Source organism: Ischnura elegans, chromosome 9, assembly GCF_921293095.1.
Source record: "Ischnura elegans chromosome 9, ioIscEleg1.1, whole genome shotgun sequence".
Taxonomy (NCBI): Eukaryota; Metazoa; Arthropoda; class Insecta; order Odonata; family Coenagrionidae; genus Ischnura; species Ischnura elegans.
In genome coordinates this window covers 55,820,640-55,839,825 of record NC_060254.1, presented here as the reverse complement: position 1 = coordinate 55,839,825, position 19,186 = coordinate 55,820,640, and the positions used below count along the sequence as shown (strand labels likewise).

The window sequence follows — 19,186 nt, the reverse complement described above, 5'->3', positions numbered from 1 at the left end:
CTGACAAGCAATCGAAATATATAATCAAAAACATTTCAGACAGAAAATCGTAGATAAATGGATCTCCACTACACCAAGCATTTCTAGAAGTTACTCTCAAGGATATGTTATTTCAGTGTCTATAAGGAGGAAACAGTAGGAGGGGATGCAGAAAACAATGTTTGAGTGCAGTATGATGGGGAGGAGGATAAATAGTTAACAAAGAAATGTAAGGAAATACGTCTTATTGTGATTTGAAAAGAAAATTTCACTTAGGTAGGCGGCATTGACCGCAGAATTCTTAAAATTCTTCATGAAACATCCAATATTGACCAATAGCCTGCAAGTGTCCACACTTTAAAATTCCCTCTTCGACTACTGCGCCACAAAAGGTAGGTGATAAAACGGTAAACTAATTGGTAACTTAACGCATGCGCAGTAGCGGTACTTCAAAATTTGGGCGATCCGTGAAATATTTGATGTTATCATATATATAAATGTGATACCGATGAATATTTCTTCATCCTCAACGGTGTATTTTGAATTTACTCCGCAGAAATATCATCTAGGCTCGTAATATCACAATTACCTATAATGAAGTTAGCTGATGTTCTCTTCCCTAGGGTACTCGTCCACTGTGTTTACTGTTCATCACGTTCCAGAGGGAAGGTTCGACCCCTAAGGATTTTTAATGTGTTTTGAAATTTTTTCTCCAGAAAACTGGAAACATTTCAATGGCAAAAATGAGTATGGGACAAATGAAAATGGAGAGATTCTCCATGGACGAACGTTCACTGCTGATGAGTTTGATTGACAAGTACATTCACATCTTGGATGTTAAAAAAACGGATGCAGCTAGTAATGCAGCGAAAGTGAAGAGTTGGTTTGAAATTGAGAGACAATTCAATGACCACGGGTTCGTGATAAAGGTAAGCATGAAGTGTCCTCCAGTCATTCCTGCTAAAATAACTTGCGGTGGTATGCTGTACTATTCTCTTATATACCCTTGTTCACTGGAGCTTGGAATAAATTCTGAATGAGACGCACATTAGATGTTAAAGGTCGAGTCTTTTCGATCTTTAAGTTATTTGAAAAATATCTTGGTCCTCTAATTACCGTCTTTTCACAAAGCTGAAGGACTTCTTTGGTAGTCAGTGCTTTAGAAACAATTTAAAGGTCAATTTGATCGTGAAAGAATGGCTTCAGGATTTGGAGCGGAAAGTACGTTATGACTTTGTACAAAATCTGGTATCCAGGCATATGGATATTGACCTCAACGGCAATTATGTGGAGGAATGGCAACATATTCAGGCACATACTTGGTCAATTTCATAAAAATAGGTACATTTATTTTGTCATTTTTTCATAAACTTGTATTCCTACTTTCTGGACATCCCCTCAAGAGCATTTCACAGGACAATCAAATAAGGATTTCAACAAATCATGAAAGTATCCCATTTTTTTAAGAATCAAATTCTTTAGAACCCTTTATTTGTATCGCAGAGAGGGAGAGAGACAGTTTGTTTTTAAACCCTTTCATTGCCAGCCTCTTTTACCTGGAGCAGAAACGTGGGCAAAGATAAGCGTATTATGCTGGGGGTCCAGCAATCCTGCCGGGGTTACAGGAGCTATGGTATACCCACTAGTGAAACAGGGTCCCTGAGGCCCTTCCCTGGAAAATATTTAAATTAGCCTGTGAAAATAGCACTTCAAATACCATGTAAGGTTAATATGTTTGGACATTTCTACTGGTTTATTACTTTTTTTTTTTTTTAATTACCTATAACAGGGGGGGAACAGGCTACCCCTGCCCACCCCCCAAAACTCTACCCATGTACAGACAAATGATGCCATATGGCTATAATGACTAATTTATATCATTTTACTATCAATTTTAAAGTTCCTAATTTCCGAAAAGGATGAGATAGAGCTAATTTTTTAAATTTACTCTGCTTATACTTACATCACAGAAAAAAAATTTGCCAATTTTGTTAACTGATCTGTACAATATAGGCAGTAAATTTGATTTATGATTCATTTTTTGACATCATGCTGATAGATTGGCCTGTGTCATTCTTCGCACATACCCCTCAGACCGATAGATTGACTGGCTGGTGCTAAAAGGGTTATATACCATCCATAATAGACATTTGTATACTTTCTAAACACAGCGAAATTGGAGACAGCTTCGGAAAGCATGGGAGAACATCAAGTGCAAGAGGAAGAGGGAGCTGGCCCACAACATCCATGAGAGAACACGAATCGGAGGAGGGCCTTGCACCTCTACCAGTGCAGACATTTTCTTGGAGGCAGAAGTCACTCAGCCTTGCCAGATGAAGAGGGAGGAGGTCACCGGTAGAACTGAAGGACACGGCCTGATGGTAAATGACCCACGGGAGTTGGCGTACGAGGTACTCCGGGAAGAAAATGAACGACTCATTATGGGTGAGTATATTCATGTGAATACCACATGTTCAGTCCTATTTTATTTTCATCTTTATTCCTTAGCTAATGCTGATTTCCTTCGGTACAGTTTCCTCTCATCCAGGTTATCCCTCCAAATTTCTTTTTGGTCGACCCACATTTTTATTCCCCTTGGGAACATTGTCTCTTGCTGCTTTTACTATATATCCTCTGCTCATCTGTTCAGTCTTTATGTCCATGCCATTCCACTTTCCTTTGACAAACCTATCAATTAATATCTTCCGTACCACACTCATCTCTTTTTGCTTCACTCCATTCTGCTTCTGAAAAAAACTCTGTCGAGGAAGAAAATGCTGAGGTAGTTCAGGTGGAAGAACACCTGGCATGAATTATGGAGATTCGGGTCCAAGTTCTGGTCAGATTTTTACTCTGTGGAATTTTCACGTTGCACTTTTTATTGGTATAGTTAAGGGATTTGGCAGGAAGGAAGGAAAAAAGTTCACTACCGTGCAAAATTCCTGAATACATAAAGAAAAATATTCACTCAATGATACCTTGTGGCATGGTTAAGATGCTATCTTTCCTTCATTCATAAATAACTCTCCAATTATATATTTCCTCTTCCTCAACTCACTGGAAACCAAAATCAAATTGACATGGAGCAACTCATTTTCCTTTTACCTACCTGCTCGCAGATCTAATGTTCCAGAATGAAAGAATAAATATTAATGTGAAAGCACAAAGTTCTTCTTTTTAATTTAATTATGAATCGCTTTCACCAAGTTACACCTCAAACAATCAGTTCCAGAATTCATTCATAGTCAGAATATTCCAAAAAAAATGCGATGGTGGTTGGCGTAACATGGTGAAACTCCTTCATGATGCACAAAGGTTAAGAAAAGACTTCGCTGTTTCACAAAATAAAATATATTTGCGACCGGTTTCGATACAGCGTATCATCATCCTTTACCTTTGTACCTTTGTGCATTCCAAAAAAAATAAAAAGTTATATCTACCAGGACTCACTTAAGCTCAGATATTATACTTGCATAATCCAACGTTAACAAAGATTAGTCTTTGTCTCACTAAGAAAATTATTTTCTTCTCATTTAATCATTTACGTCTGTTTTTAGGTAAGCTTTATGTTAACCTTAAAATATGCTTTCTTCACAGTATCAGTCCATTTCCTGATATACCTACATACCCTGTTTTCTAACTGGCATGCTGTTCTCAGAGGTTTGTGCCCAAAGCATTTTATAAAGTTTTATTTTCATCCATTATGGATTAATGGAATTTGACCATACTACACCTAAAACCATATTCACTATTTTGAATGAATAACCTAAACTATGTTTTTCCACAGAATTTTTTAACAGTGAAAAAAACAGTGGAAAAACAAAGTTTAAGTTACTCATTCAAAATGTTCTGTGAACTCCACCAAGAATCGCCAAAAACCACCAACTATATTCACTAGATGCGTACTCCCCATACCAGATAACTCAATAATTTGGTTAAGAGCCTATCCCAGCAACCTAAAAACTTTGTCCCCTAAGTGTTTTCACTGATATTGTTTGTGAGTATTCCCCACTCAAGTAATTTATCCCTCCATGAACGAATATCGTCATTTGGAATTTCCTCTCTACCAAAATGCAAAAATTTCAAGATTTAAATTGCTTATACTCTATCATCACCTGTAATTTATCTTCCAATTGTATTCTCCCCTTGTTCTCCCTTTACACTACTGATCATATAAAACCCACAGCAGTGACCTTCTCCACTCACCCAAATTTTGTCTTTTACTAACCCAGCGATCCCTTTTTCATAGACTCCCGAAACCGCATAACACACTTTCTTGTATCCACCCTCATTTGACCTCTCCTCTACCTATCACTCATTTGACCTATTGACCTCTTGCATTAAAAAAATACTTTCATAATATTTGACATTTCATTTCATTTATTTCATAATATTCCCTGAGGCAAAGCCTCCATAATTTTCAATTGTCAGGGAATCGCTGTTGTTATTCCTCTTTGTGTCTATGGTATGTAGTTATTTATTTTTTTGATCGTTCTTTAGCCATTTTTAAGCCATGTAGTTGTTTACTTATTTGATAGTTATTTAGCCATTTTTAAGCCACTTGTGGCTGATTTTTAATGTCTTCGAAAAAAATAGATAAAAGGTACTTAATTGTGAAATTTGCCTACCTGTAATTTTTTCAGCCGAACCGCAGCGTCCATCAACTTGTCTTCTTACTCCTGGAGATGGCAGCTCCTCTTGCGACTCCGAGACGACGCAACCCCAGTCCATCAGTTGCCATGCCTCTGTCGGTGGGGAGCTGGAATTGAGAGTGGAAAGCGTCAAGTCAATGAAAGATGCCGTTAATTGTAGTGGTGATGATGATGTCAGTTGGATAAAGAGAAGAACAGCCGAATTGGAACTTAGACTGAAGGAAATTGAAGTGAGCAAGGCCGAGAAACTGAAGGAGCTGGAGGTGACAATGGCTGAGAATTCTCTAGCGCACCAACGCAAGCTAATGGCATTAGAACTTAGGGAAAGGAGAAGACAACACCACCACCAAGAGGTAAGATGCATTCTCTAGGTATATAGAGGTATAGAGACTATAGGTTCGCACACTCAATCACATGGCTGCAGCCAGAAAAACTATTCTACCCTGTAAAGATTTGGGCTCCTTATGGGCCTCGGGCAAGTGTATTTTGTCAAACTGTTGGGAGGAAGAGGTGTGGATGAAGAGTAAGCATTCTATTTTGGGACTTCATTGAGAATATTAACATGCATTAAACACCTCACCGCTTTTGATTCCCTGAGATAAACAGCTTAAAATTATCCCTTTTTGATTTGGCCATCCTGATAACTGCCGCAGCTTTATGGGTAAGGATTGAGGATTTCCGCTGCATCTGAACTATCATAAGCAAATTCTTTAGGCACATGTATTGAAAAAAAGTTTTCATAAATGACATCAGTTGATTTTATAATGGTACATTTTACAATGGCTTGTGAATTTTTTTCCATGACAAGCCATACATCCACATGCTTATGTGTTCAAGCTAATCCTTTTTGAACCTTAATGAGCTGACTGTAGCACCAATTTCATGGAACTGACATGATTCAACTTCTATTACAGCATTCATTTGTTAATAAATGTAAAATTAATATGGTGACACACCTTCATTTTATTTTTATCGTGATTCTAATTCTTGGACTTTTTGTGAGAATAACATTTCCTTCTTATTTTAGTGCAACCTTCGTAAATTGAATTATATCATTAAACTGTAAAAACAAAGTATGTAGTAATGAGTGTAATATGTAATCAAATTTATCATTACAAGCATGTAATGCAGTAAGTACAAGCATTGCCTCTCCTCACAGAACATTCAATATTCAATTATTAAGCTGGAGACAAAATTAGATGTATTGAAGTTGGGTTGGGTCAGCTGACTTCATTAGTTCGAAACTCCACCATATCTTGAAATTGGAACCAGAATTGGAACTAAAGCCAAAAAGAATTGGAATCAAACCAGAATCATAACAAGATAAAAAAAGGAAGCAACCCATCCTTACATCTGAGCTACGTATGCCGATTGGTACAAAAAAAGTACCTATTCTACCTCTCTCTAATTAACCTATCAATAACAATAAATTACCCTGCTGTTTCCACCTATTTCAGGAAATGCGCCAACGAGAAAGACTCTCCTATTCTTCATCCAACATCTAGTACTCTAGGTACTAATGGTTTGTGTTGTTTTTGCAAAGAGAAAAGACTTATAGTTCGACCTTGTTGATGTCTCATAATGCAATCCAGCCATCAACATGGAAAGAAGAAAAAGTGATGTTCACTGAAAAGGTCATTACTAAACTAAAGTATTATTATTGTTGTTTGTTATTCCATATTTATTTTTATTAGTATGATATCTCTCTTCTGATACTGCCTGTAACAACATACCTTGCATATCACTGCCAAACTTGTCAAGTGTTGGTTTGTGAATGTGTGTATGAAAAGAAAATTTATGATTGAATTTTGGTTTGAACAACGTAGAGACTGGATTTATAAATCAATTGTTTTTTTTAATCTATTTTTATAATAAATACCTACAAAGATAAAGTATTTTTTTATCCATTTAAGCCTAGAAATGCAAGAAAGTCTTAACTCTCGTTGCAGATGAGGGTTTCAAGTTTTTTCCACAGAATGATTACCAATTCTTCCATCTATCTCCCATCAGCTTTCATAATATAAAGAATACCAATGGCCAGTGGATCCAATAACCAGCAGTTCCCTACAGCTTAGGTGTTCACCTTCTTAAGCAACTTATTTCTTAGATGAATAATAAGTAATACTCTGCAAATGTTGCCTTCCTTTATCCATCTCACATATTTGATTTCATTTTCAAATTTATCATTGTCTTCTGTTAGAAGAGTCAATAAGCCACAGAATTTTCTTCAGTTAACCTGGACCTTGATATTAAAATAGATATTGTGTCTTTTCCTTTCCCAGAAACCTAATGGGAGCTAATCATTATTTTAACATTTAGACGCAAGTAACCCACAAAAAATAAGTGAGAAAAAATTGCATTTTTCTTTCAGTCCAAGTGGTCATATGTTGATTTTTGGAGACTTCAATTCTTCTTTCAATTACATTGATAAGTTGTGCTTTAGGAAAACATTTTTAGTTCTAGCACAACAGGTTTCACTGCATGGCACAATACTCAGGTACAACATGAACATTGTACCTAAGGCCTTAGCCGCTAAGTTTTTTCAGGGGGAGGTGAAAATAAATTTTGAAGGAATTTCAATGGGAGTGGGTACAGCTAAAGCCTGAATCACACGATCAATTTTTTGTCAATCTTAGTGCTCACTTGAGCGATCACTTTTCAGGTCCAGGAAAGTGATCGCTCAAGACCTCAATTTTTTTAATCATACAGTCATTTCCGTCACTCTTTCCATCACTTTTCGGCATTCTCACAGCTAGTCATTCATGTTTACCTATGTCTTTCCCACAATTGTCAAACGTTGTGCTGCAATAACTCTATAGGACAATGTATTCTGATTGGCTGATTAATGAGGTTTCAGTGATGGGAAAAGCAAAATGCCAAGTGAAGGGAATCCTCAACACTGGGAGCCAGGAGTGATTGGGGGCTCATCTTACGAAGGTATTCGGGGGGCCTCCGCCCGAAAAGTTTAGGAAATTGCATAACTGTTATTGGATTTTGACTCTATTCTGGCTCTAAAAACTGGGTAAAAGTTGACACAAAATTGCAATTTCATAAGCAAAAATACTTAGAAAAGTGTAATTTCACAGCTTATAAAATTTAATTATATATAATAAAATTTTATAAAATATATAGTAATAATGCATGTATTATGGTTCCAAAACATTTTTAGTGAATTTACTCCTTGAAACTTAACTGAAACCTAAAAAAAACCTTTGAAATAGCCTTTTCAAAAAGACATTAGGTTCTCTTTTATCGTCTGACACCTTTATTTTATTTATTTTTTGTACAATCTTTTTGCACAGAGTATGTTGTAAATAAAGGAAGTAATGAAAACGTATAATTTTATAACTGCAGAAAAAATTGATTGAAGTAATCTAAGTCCTTTTTATTACACCTTTCATATGCGCTTCACAGTACATGCAAGCATTGTGGAGGGCCCCCTCAGGGCCCTCGGCAATCTGCCCACCTGACCAGACCATCCCTGACTGAAGCCATTGGGAAAAACAATCATGCAAGACAATCATTACCTAGAGTGATCTGGACTCGTAGGTAATGAAAAAAATTATCATGTGATTCAGGCTGAAGACTATCTTCCAATCATTTTGGGATAGGGGTAGAACCTTTCCTGAGAGGAGGATAGCTACACCTCCTACCAAAACATTTGCATTACCAATAGGGTGGTTTCCTATTATTTTTTTATTGCTTTAATCGAAAGATTATTACTCCTGGAGTACGTATTTCACGCTTTTAGATTTTTAAATGACAACATCTATTTTTCGCGATTAAATGAAAAGTGAAAATTTTCAAGCGCGCGAAAACGCGACGCTTAAGTATGAATGCCGGGAAATATCTCCGTACGTCGTATTTCTGGTTCCCCCTCCCGCCCGGTGAGGTGACCTTGAGGCGAGGCTTAGCGCTGATACGTCGCAGGATGCTAGCGGATAGCTGAGTACCTTGCTGGATGGTAGCGCTTGGCTTAAAAAAGGTTTATTAATACCTTATCAAACGAAGAAAACTTTCCGAACTTAGCCAGTTTTAATAGGTGATTATTAAGACATGTTTCCCTGAGCTCTGAGCCTCATGCATGCATTGGTAACCTCAGACGATGTATAACTCCTATCCTCTCGTGTAGAAACTAGGTCCCTGTGACGTCATGCGGAGTGGAATCGCATGGGCGCCAATCTGACCTTTTTCAAATGAGGATAAAATTTGACCCTTGCCATTCGTCTATACCGGTATTTCAAAAACCAAATAATTTGTGTATTATGAATACACTAATGGTGGGTAACGAATCGCAATCAATGCCTTTCGTTTTCTTTGATGAAGGAAACTACCCTATTATGTGTGTATCTATGAAGCCAGGGGCCCACCATATATATACTGAGAAAAGAGGAAGATGAGGCTTTGTGACTGTTTTTCCTATCAGAATTTGGCTGATGAATAATATGCCATCAGAAATGAAACTGATCCTCTTGCAGACTTATACTGGCATCACAAAATTTGTCAGGATATTTTTTCTCCCATGGTATATGCCACGTTGTGCACTTTGCGATCTTGCATTCTAAATCCAACAAAAATAATCCACTAAGAAGATGACGGGTACAGTAGATAAAATGGTTATAGCGCAAACCAGAAATTTTGTGATAATGGCCATTACAAATGATTTTTCCCCTTTGGAACTAAGCAGTTCAAATTTGTGCAATCCATTAATTTCTGGAAGACTGGTTTCAGATGTTAAAAAATAATATTTCATTGCCTTTAAACCTCGTTCAACCTTGCACAACACTGAATTTGCCAAAAATCCATTCTTTGTGCATAGATCTTCATCAGTGAGATTGCAGCTCTAGAAGGAGACTTTCAGGAAGGAAAACTCCTTCCTGACTTTGATTCTTGGAAATTCTGTCGCTCTCAAACCTCCATCCTGTTAACTTTGCAAATCTACAAGCTGTGCAGTCAACATAATATTTCCAATTTCTGCTCTTACCTTTGCCGCTTTTCCATTAAAACCCATTCATAACCAACTCCCAATGAAACTTTTCAAGAAGCCTTTCACGATCTCAGGGTGTAAAAATCACCTATGATCGTGAATATGGACTCACATTGTGAAAGCCAAGGGAATGTGGGAGGATGGGGAGGTAGGTAGGACCGATGCACCCAAGCTGACTAACTGCAGTGAAAGCAGTTAGTTTGTATCTACTTTACCCACTCTACCTTTTTAGAAGTACGTATCCTGTGCCAAGTCTGCCAAGCTGGAATGACTTTCACTTATGGCTCATTTTGAAAATGCATTGGGACTACTCATTGAGCAGTGACTGCCCTTAGTGACTATATACACTATTTTGAGATGAAGTTACTCCCTCACTTCAATATGCCATCGTGGCCTGGACTAAATTTTCCAAACAGACCACCTTAAATTTCAAGGAAGCTCTAAGAGCCATCTCGAACTGCTACAAAGCAGGTATGGTGTCATGAACTACTGTGTACCATGTTTTAATTCCAAAGCAGTTCGAAAGCACATACGAATTTCTAATGCATCCCATCAGTGGTTAAAAACCAGATAGATGACAGTTCCAAATATCTAACGCAGCAGAAATTTTTCCCTGAGTAGTATTTAAGATGATGCACCAATGTCTTCCTTACCAGAAGATGATGTTAAACGTTGAAACCATGACCATGTTCTAATAAATATTCTGAGTAAAAACAAAGTTAAAATTTTATACATCCATAACTATTTATACATCCATAACTATTATCAGCACACGGTCTTCATGAGGTAACCTAACCAATAATAGGTTTTAATATTTTTTGCTGTTTTTTTTATTCATTTGAATTTCAATAAAGTTACTATGTATTATCTGTCTAAATAGAGGAGAAGTCCGAAACCAATCATCAAAAGACACATGCCTTCATGATAATATTCTCATGAATTTTTACTTCAATTCTGTGCCATGCATTCTCTGCATTCATAAAAAGTTGCTTTGAGAGGTGATAATGATGGTATAAAAGATGAGTAGATTAAGGAAGCTTGATATGACAGAATTACAAATTAAAATCATGTAGAATCTCTGATTATTTTTGATTGATTACAAAAGTTATTGCAGTAATTCTCTTGTGAACTTTACCAGTGCAGAGAAATCCAATAACCTTTAGTTCAAGATTCAGGCTTTAGCTACAGGGCTGTGGTGCCATGCGCACAAGTGTGAACATAAGTTTTTTTTCTATGTAAAATTTTTGTCTGTGTGGGTGACTCTGTACAGTTATGCCGCTGGCTATTCCACATATATTTTCCCACAGCAAAGGACTTAGCATTGCTAAAAAAATGCATTATATTTAGTATTAATCTTTGAGAAAAAATTAAAATAATTTTTGGGAGAAAGAGAATTTAAAACTAGAGTTCAGATAAATTAAGCAATTGGGAATATGCCGGCTCTTTAATCCTTTCCTGCCGGCGCCTACATTAAGAAAACTTTTTTTTTCCTACAAGTAGCATAAGAATATTTTAAACCTCTCTGTGCAGAGTTGTTTCTTAGAGTGGAGGTACTCGGTCTTTGAATCTTTGTCCCTCAGATTTAGCACCCAACCCAACCCCAGCCACTGGTCTAGACCCTCTAACCCTATCTTAGAACTAATCCACCATCAACTTATTGCATTACTAGTGTTTTTCTTTCAACCAAATATTACATTTGATTATTACTCTTCTAAAAGAATTGTGAACATTTTTTTTGAGCAAGTGGAATTTTAAACAGATTTCTAGCATTAATAATGACAAAGTTAGTGAACATAAGGAATTAAGAATATAAGCCCAGAAGTCCATTATTTTTAATGCTAATCTTTCGTTGGGAGGGTCGGGCTTAATTGCCGTGGAGTGTCCCTAACGTCTCGTTAAGCTGGGTCTTAAGCCAGGCCTGAATGCATCCTAAAACAGCTACTTCAGTGGCCACCACACTTTCCTCGCATCAGCTAGAGCCGATGTCTGGTCGTTTGAGTTGAAAAATCCACAACAGTTATACCAGATGGTAGGTCTTCTGTGAATGAAAATGCCTGTCGGCTCCACCCAACGTTCCTCACGAAAAGTTTAACAAAAGGCCAAGTTCAGTCACCCAACAAGTCACCATCTCCCTAAGTGAATTGGTGAAAATAAGAGGGAGAGGGGTGGGAGAAATAAGCAAGAAAATAACTCCGGCCCCTAAATACCACGCTAAGATAAAAAAAACCTTCATAAGAAGCACATGAATACAAATAATTTTTCGTCAAGTTAACATGGCCATGATGAAAGCATCCAAACCAGCCACCATTAATGAGTACCACTAAGGTCAATTAATTTTTTAAATTCTCTACACTAACAATAAGCGACAAGCTTCAGTTCCACTTGCCACAAAACTTTAGAAAAATTCATCAACATAATTGCTAGAAAACACTAAAATCTTTGATTACAAGAATAAACATAGTAATGATCCACCAATTCCCAAAGATAACAACACAGATACAAGTAAATTACACAATGGAACAATTCTTCAACACATCTGATATTCACCGTTCCATTTGGTTTAATTCATTTAGATATTCAGCTACACAATATAGACGAAACTTCATTACAAATCCAAACTAATACATTATATTTGTCAGAAAACATTTAATGAGATAGCGAGAAACTACAGTTACCTAGATGTCCAAGGAATTTAGTGTGATACGTCGCCAACTTTGTTAGTGCACTAATACTACCAACTAGCACAAAAAAATTAAATGACAGTAAAAAATATAATTCCCACATCTAACTTCGAGAGGGGATTAGATAAAAAATACTTACTAAGTGTTGAAGTTACAGGACAGGAACAATAGAAAATTTAACTGGCTGTTGCAGCATTTCGACAGAAAAATCAAAGCAATGACTGACAAACACTGCCAACAGTAAGACATTATAAATTAATTAAAAATTTATTCAAAGAAATGTGATGAGGCTGGAATATGAGCAATTAGGCCTTTCTACCTCCTTCCAAACAAACATTTGTACAATTTTATGAAAGATGTACTTGCATCATCCACACCATAATAATATTTTAATTCAAATTAAGGCCTCCCTATATTAGGACCATCAACACTTTAATTTCTTTCAGCTTCTGATGCTTTGTAATGAGTCTTCCCATCACATTTTCACTTACCTGATCCCTTCACAGGATAGTTACAAGATTCCTGAATCAAATTGTTTTACTTTCCCCAGGCAATTACCTTCATTTCTCCAGACATTGTCGCACTCTACTTTCGATCATAACATATTTTGCTCAGCTTGGCCAATCATGGTCAGCTTCAACTCTGATTTGAGTTTGCCCAGGAAATACAAATCAAACTTCTTACAGGCTATTCAGAGTAACATTAATTCCTAGAGTGCTTCTACATTGCTGAGGTGGGATCTGCCAAAAGGTGATGATATCTGATTTGTCCTTGCCTGGACAGAATGCTCTAGTATAGGTATTTTGGAGTTTGTATGAGTAAGTAAATAAGTAGGCCAAATTCTTTAATAAGCCTTGTTTATTACTCTGTAGTCAGTAATATAATAGCTCCCATGAAGTTGATTCAAGGTCACTATAATTTATGTTGTGTACGAGTTGGGTTGATTCCTGTTCAGCTACCACCAAAAGATTAACTGTTAGGTACTGCAGTGTTCTTATAGGTGGCTTTTCATTAATCTTCTGATCTTGCCGATGTCACTCAACTGATACTTTTAGATTATCTTCCGGAATAAAAAAACTTCGCAAAATACTTCGCTTAGTTTAAAATACTTCGCAGTCCACCAAATACATGAAAACAATTTCACTCATACTGTTTAAACTACAGAAATTACTGGTTACATCTCATTATTACATTACCAAAAACTGCAGAACATACTAAACTACATCACAGTTAATAAAATACTTAGGAATTGTGCTACTAAGAGGATAGGCAAGAGGATGAACATTCCCTTCACCGATGTAATTGAGAACAAAACAGACCAAGACTACAAAATTACCAATCTCATAGCCGAGGGGGATTTAAATGGATATTAATTTGATGACAGGAATTCAACATAAACAAACGCAATAATCACAACAAGTTAAAAACCGTGATTTAAATAAAGGATGTGATACACAACTAATTCTTGGATAGGCTTAGCTAAAATTGTTCTACCAACCGGCTTGACAAGCCCTGCAGTTTCTTCACGCTCACTACAAGGACGGTCAATTAATCATGAATATATGTATGCTATACTTGCCATGGGACAATATCATGGCTTACTGCCACATTTGATGAGAGCTGACAACTCATAATGACGAAAAAACCACAAAAATAATTTTCCAATAGCATTAACTGCACCGACGGCCCAGCGCCATTTCCAAACGTGTGTGAATTTTTTGCAAGCGAATTGGATTGGTTGATGGCCCGTTTACACAACGATCGTCGGGACGTTGATCCGTACGATCGTAACCTCAAAACGTCGTGTAGACGCGCAGAGTTACCATCGTAGGCCTTAGTACCTAACACTGCCGAACTTACGATGGTTAGCGCTAGTGCGCCAAGAAAAAAGAGAGCTTCCGCTTCCTCTAGCGGATTAAATTGACGCGCGAATTTGAACAAAGGACAAGCTTTAACAAAACAAAGAACAAAGGCAAGACAAGCTTTAACGTAATTCATTCACTTTAATTGGGCGGAAACATCGTACCCAGAACAGATTAATAAAAGAATAAAATATTCTAATTTCAAAAGTAAGTCATCTTTTACAGTATTAATATATTTATGCCCTGTGAGAAAAATTTAGGAGTAAGAAAAAAATGGATGGTGATAAAGGCAAGATTTTTTCGGAAGAAGAGGTGGAGGTGCTACTCGCTATCTTCTCTGATGACGATATTCAAAGAAGGTGAGTTTATTGTGCAATATTTGTGGGTATTTAGTGACTTTATTTTTCCGAAATCAAGTAATTTTAATCGCTACTTACGACAAATTGTGTTGAGCACATCGTGTCGTTTTTTAAAATACTAATTTGAGGTATGGTGCTTGCATGTAGAATGCTCTGATGGTTGTTCGGAAAATCATTTACCACTTGTAACAAATGTGTGATAAAATGTTGTACAAGTGGATAGAATTACTCAATTCATTTGAAAGTCTTAGGTCATCAAACCGTAAAATGCTGAGTGCCTCATTGATATTCGGGATTGATTACGCGTTCATAACGCATGGATTCATACGTAAAAGGTTACCGTGTGATCTACCCTTCGTAAAATGTCTTGGTGAATAGCAAAGCGTAGTAGTGTTTATCTTTCGTGTTCTAATTAAACGCTGAAGTGTAGGTTCTTACGCTGTCCAGATGTGCCTACGTGAATTATGTGTATCCTGAAAGTAATTACGTTCCTACACTCAACTATCATGGGTTTCATCTTTTTCCTCGTTCCTCTTCCTTTATTTTTGGTGTCACTGTTATGACTTCCTAGTTGCTGCATAGGCTTTGAAATTTCTTTCCTTCCTAACTAGTATTGGAACAGAAATTTCCATTCTAATGAAATGATTTAAATTAAGTTCTCCTCGTATCGGAAAACTTCTAATCAGAATATCCTATTGAGAGCAAAAGGTTTCTGGGGCCCTTGCCTTGCTTATGTTAATGGCTCATCTCTTGTAAATGCTGAATTTCCATAACTTTGTGGATGAGTTTGGGCAATAACAATGGTACATTTTCCCTCTTATCATAAGAAATACTATTTTAAGTCAGTTGTTGCAAAGTAGTTGATCACTTCCTTTACTTTGAATAGGTTGCAGAGCAATCAGAGGAGTCATGTGGGAGTGTGGGTGGAGCTGGCGGAGCGGCTGTCAACCCTAGGATACCCTAGGTCTGCTAGCCAGGTCAAAGACAAGGTTAATAACCTTAGGCGGAGGTACCTAGGGTTGAAGCGGGGGATGCGGTCAGGGGACTCTCCGCCGGAGTGGGTGCATTGGGATGTACTCCATAAACTTTATGCCACTGCTCCGGCGGGGACTCCTGAGGCAAGGATGGACTCCCTAATATCATCGTAAGTACTAACTAATAGAATGTAACTTGTGCTTCAATCACGTAATCAATTTAATGTTGCTTAGAGATATCTCTCCGTGGTAGCTTTTCATTCCTTTTAAACAATATTATATGATGGTAAATATGTAATGCGAATAAGTTTGTTGCTGTGAGCTAAGGCATAATTGAAAGATGCAAATCATCTAACTAATGTAAGTGAATGCTTGTTTGAATGAGTGTAACCTGGCATTGCACAGAATCACCGTAACTTGGTAACCCATTTGCTGTTTAGTTTCTTAAGGACCATAGGGAATGGAGTCCTCAATCGGTTCCCTGTGTTTTCCCATTTGATATCATAGAAGTTCTAAATAACTGGCACGATTCCTATTCCATTGTTTGACAAGTAATGCTTCCTTAAAATTGTGTTGCAGACAAGTGATCTCGGGTGATGGTGGGGGTCTATCCACCTCAGCTGGCCCATCCACCCCAGCCGCTCCAGCCACTCCATTACTATCGCGAAGGAAGAGGAGGAGTGAAGGGGACATTATAGCATACCTAAGGTCTTCCCATGAAGACTACATGGGGATGCTGAGGAGGCAGGAGGAAAGGGAGGAGAGGGCCCTGGACTACATGAGAATGCTTGTGGAGTCGGTGGTGAGAGGACCTCCCTCCAACTACCCTCTCCCATTGTGCCACCCTAATGCCAACATCTCCCCTCCTTATCCAAGCCCCCCAATTTCCATACCTTCTCCTAGCCCCCCCATTCCCACACCAACCCCCAGCCCTCCCATGCCCACACCAACCCCAAGCCGCTCTATTCTCATACCAACCCCAAGCCGCTCTATTCCCACACCAACCCCCAGCCCTCCCACACCAACCCCAAGCCGCTCTATTCTCATACCAACCCCAAGCCGCTCTATTCCCACACCAACCCCCAGCCCTCCCACACCAACCTCAAGCCGCTCTATTCTCATACCAACCCCAAGCCCCCCCATGCCCACACCAACCCCAAGCCGCTCTATTCACATACCAACCCCAAGCCCCACCATCTCCCCAACAACCACCAGCCCCACCATCTCCCCAACAACCACCAGCTCCACCATCTCTCCAACTGCCAGTCTATGTATTAGGAAAATTGTTGTGTTGCATCCCAAAAACCTGAAATAAAAATTGAAAAACTGAATTTTATTGTGTCTCAGTTGCTTTCAACCCATTCCTCCCCAACAGTGCTAGTTTTCCTTCTAATAATTCGATGATAATATTTAATTCATATCTTTTGCTTGTGTAGCTCAGCGGTTCGTGAGGCATAATGATTTTTTTATTGAAGGTATTTCATTAGGTTTGTTTCTGCTGTAACAATTTCCTAAGGTAAGAGTGATCTAGTTACCACAGTTGACAGGCCTCCTAAAAGTGAGTGAGTATGTAAGGGTTAGGAAATGGTTGAAGGATGGTCCATTCTCACAGCGGGGTTCGCGAGTGAGGGGAAAGGCCCATGAGGGATCACATAATTGCAGTACTATGTTATAACTTTACATAAACTGGTTACTGTTGATTATGAGCTAGGTACTAATGTAAAATGTTAGTGCTAGTGATAATTTACTTATGCAAAACTCATTTCTGCTCTATTCTTCCGTTAGTACTTGGGAAAGGGTCTATGTAATTATGATAGAATTGCTTAAATACAGTGCCTGCTGGCGGGTTTTACAGCAAGGTTAGAAATGAAGGGCATAACTTTTGGCTGTTTTCCTTCAGGTAGGAACAGGGTTGTAAGGAAAGCTTTGTCATGGAGAACAATCACCCTTGAGTAATTGGAAGTCCTGAAAAGGACTGGTTTATGAGTTGAGGATTTCGTCGAATTATTGAACAGCATCATAAAGTTGCTGCGCGAGAACTTCTCTCTTCTCTTCCCCATCAACAAAATTGTCCCCACCAGCTTCATCTTGGGGTTGCGGAAACATATTCTCAGCAGCATTTGCTTCTTCGAGCCAATCCGCCCAGAACACCTCCCTATTTTCCTCACAGATGTTGTGTAGGATGCAGCAGGTATTTATCACTTCCACTAGCCTTGCAACGTCCACTTCAGAGGCTTTAAGGAGGACTCGCCATCTGCCCTTGAGGCGCCCAAAAGCATTCTCCACTACCATCCGGGCCCTAGAGAGTCTGTAAGAGGTTACAATAAATTAAAATTCAGAGGATAACATGACTATGACTTCATGATGGGTATAAAACAGGAAACCCACCGGTAGTTAAAATGCTCTTCGTGGGGTCCATTTGGCCTCGGGAAAGGCTTCATCATGTTGGCTCCCAGGGGGAAAGCCCCGTCACCAATTAAATGGTACTTCTCAGGTAAGCCGCCATTAGTGATGACATCCCACAAGGCACTAGCCCGCAGCACACCAGCATCATGGACCCTCCCCGGATAGCCACTATTGCAGTAAATGAACCTGCAGAAAATAAAATGTTTTTGAATATATTTATACGTGGTCAGAGTGAAGTATATAACATTATTTTTAACCATTAATGACTACTTACCTATACTGACTGTCCACTACAGCCAAAAGGATGACCGAGTGCCACCCTTTGTAATTGAAATAATCAGCTCCTCCGTGGATTGGGGTCTTAATAGGTATATGGCACCCGTCAATGGCACCGATGGTTCCTGGAAAGTTCCACCGGGTGCGGAAGCAGTTCTCCTTGGCGGCCATTTCCTCCTCCGTCGACGGGAACACTATAGATTCCATGAAATACCTATCAAGGACAGCTCTACAGAAGTCCCTAACAATGACGTGGACAGTAGCTTTCCCCACGCCGAAAGCAAGACCTACCACTCCAAAATCAGCCCCAGATTTTAAATAGAAGAGGGCTACAGCGACCCTCTTCGCCACTGGCACGGCAGACCTCATTGCCGTATCCTGTCGACCGATGAACGGTGCCAGTTCCCGGCATAGCATGTCAAATATGCCCCTAGAGACACGAAATGTCTGGAGAAATCTATCCTCCGGCCAAGCAGGGACGTCTCTCTCCCATACCGCTTGGGCTCGAATATAAACCCAAGCTCTTCTCAGGGCTCTTCGTCGCCTAAAATTCACGGCAATTAACCGCTCCAAGCGAGCAATTTCCCTTTCCATATTTTGCCTCTGGTTCCGTATCATAAGATACCTTTGGTAAGCAGCTATTGCCGCTATAACGTTACCGAAGTCCATGGCGGTTTCGACAACACAAAACTAAAATGAAAATTTAGAAATAATTGTCAATCAATGGAAGGCCATTCACAAATATTCACAGCATAGGCGATTTTCCTTTAAAATATTATTACAGGTATATATACACAGTTGCAGTTTTACAACATGAAATCGTTAATATCATTCACAAACTATCTTTCTAGATTTAAATTTACCTCCGCGTGGTCACTTGCAGTCACTTGTTATTAAACAATTCCCCAACGACGGCAGCACTGAGTTACGATGGTAACTTTTAGACGTGTAGACGTGCAGTAGTCGCGATCAACGTCCCGACGATCGTTGTGTAAACGGGGCATGAAACC

At 38.6% G+C, this 19,186-nt stretch overlaps 3 protein-coding genes across 4 annotated transcripts in view; 1 reads left to right on the top strand and 2 right to left on the bottom strand.

Annotated features, from left to right (window-relative positions):
- Positions 1-4,629, bottom strand: part of LOC124165356 (glutamate receptor ionotropic, kainate 2) — a 122,693-nt gene extending 118,064 nt beyond the window's left edge. The window contains exon 1 of the mRNA XM_046542724.1: positions 4,608-4,629. The gene's annotated coding sequence lies outside the window, so the exon portion shown is untranslated. The remainder of the gene's footprint in view (positions 1-4,607) is intronic.
- Positions 428-6,523, top strand: LOC124165357 (myb/SANT-like DNA-binding domain-containing protein 3). 2 transcript variants are annotated; one of them, XM_046542727.1, is made up of 6 exons: positions 428-603; positions 696-908; positions 2,151-2,424; positions 3,577-3,639; positions 4,623-4,984; positions 6,089-6,523. In XM_046542727.1, the coding sequence occupies exons 1-6, from the start codon at positions 574-576 to the stop codon at positions 6,134-6,136; spliced, it is 990 nt and encodes a 329-aa protein (XP_046398683.1). In that variant the 5' UTR covers positions 428-573; the 3' UTR covers positions 6,137-6,523. The 2 variants fall into 2 exon arrangements, with proteins under 2 accessions (XP_046398683.1, XP_046398684.1); XM_046542728.1 differs by lacking the exon at positions 3,577-3,639.
- A 10,975-nt stretch (positions 6,524-17,498) lies between these two features.
- On the bottom strand, positions 17,499-18,593 carry LOC124164932 (putative nuclease HARBI1). The gene is made up of 3 exons (XM_046542171.1): positions 18,175-18,593; positions 17,883-18,086; positions 17,499-17,802 (listed from the first exon to the last, which is right to left on the bottom strand). Exons 1-3 carry the CDS (start codon positions 18,591-18,593, stop codon positions 17,499-17,501), a joined length of 927 nt encoding a protein of 308 aa, XP_046398127.1.
- Between the last annotated feature and the right edge of the window lie 593 nt (positions 18,594-19,186).

Excerpts from the sequence above, each read along its gene's own strand:
- LOC124165357 (XM_046542727.1), top strand. The coding sequence starts at position 574 with ATGAAGTTAGCTGATGTTCTCTTCCCTAGG. Across the intron at positions 604-695 it reads CTGATGTTCTCTTCCCTAGG|AAAACTGGAAACATTTCAAT; the intron begins GTACTCGTCCAC and ends TTTTTTCTCCAG. Across the intron at positions 909-2,150 it reads ACCACGGGTTCGTGATAAAG|CGAAATTGGAGACAGCTTCG; the intron begins GTAAGCATGAAG and ends TTCTAAACACAG.
- LOC124164932 (XM_046542171.1), bottom strand. The coding sequence starts at position 18,593 with ATGCTATGCCGGGAACTGGCACCGTTCATCGGTCGACAGGATACGGCA. Across the intron at positions 18,087-18,174 it reads GTAGTGGACAGTCAGTATAG|GTTCATTTACTGCAATAGTG; the intron begins GTAAGTAGTCAT and ends TATTTTCTGCAG. Across the intron at positions 17,803-17,882 it reads GAAGAGCATTTTAACTACCG|ACTCTCTAGGGCCCGGATGG; the intron begins GTGGGTTTCCTG and ends AACCTCTTACAG.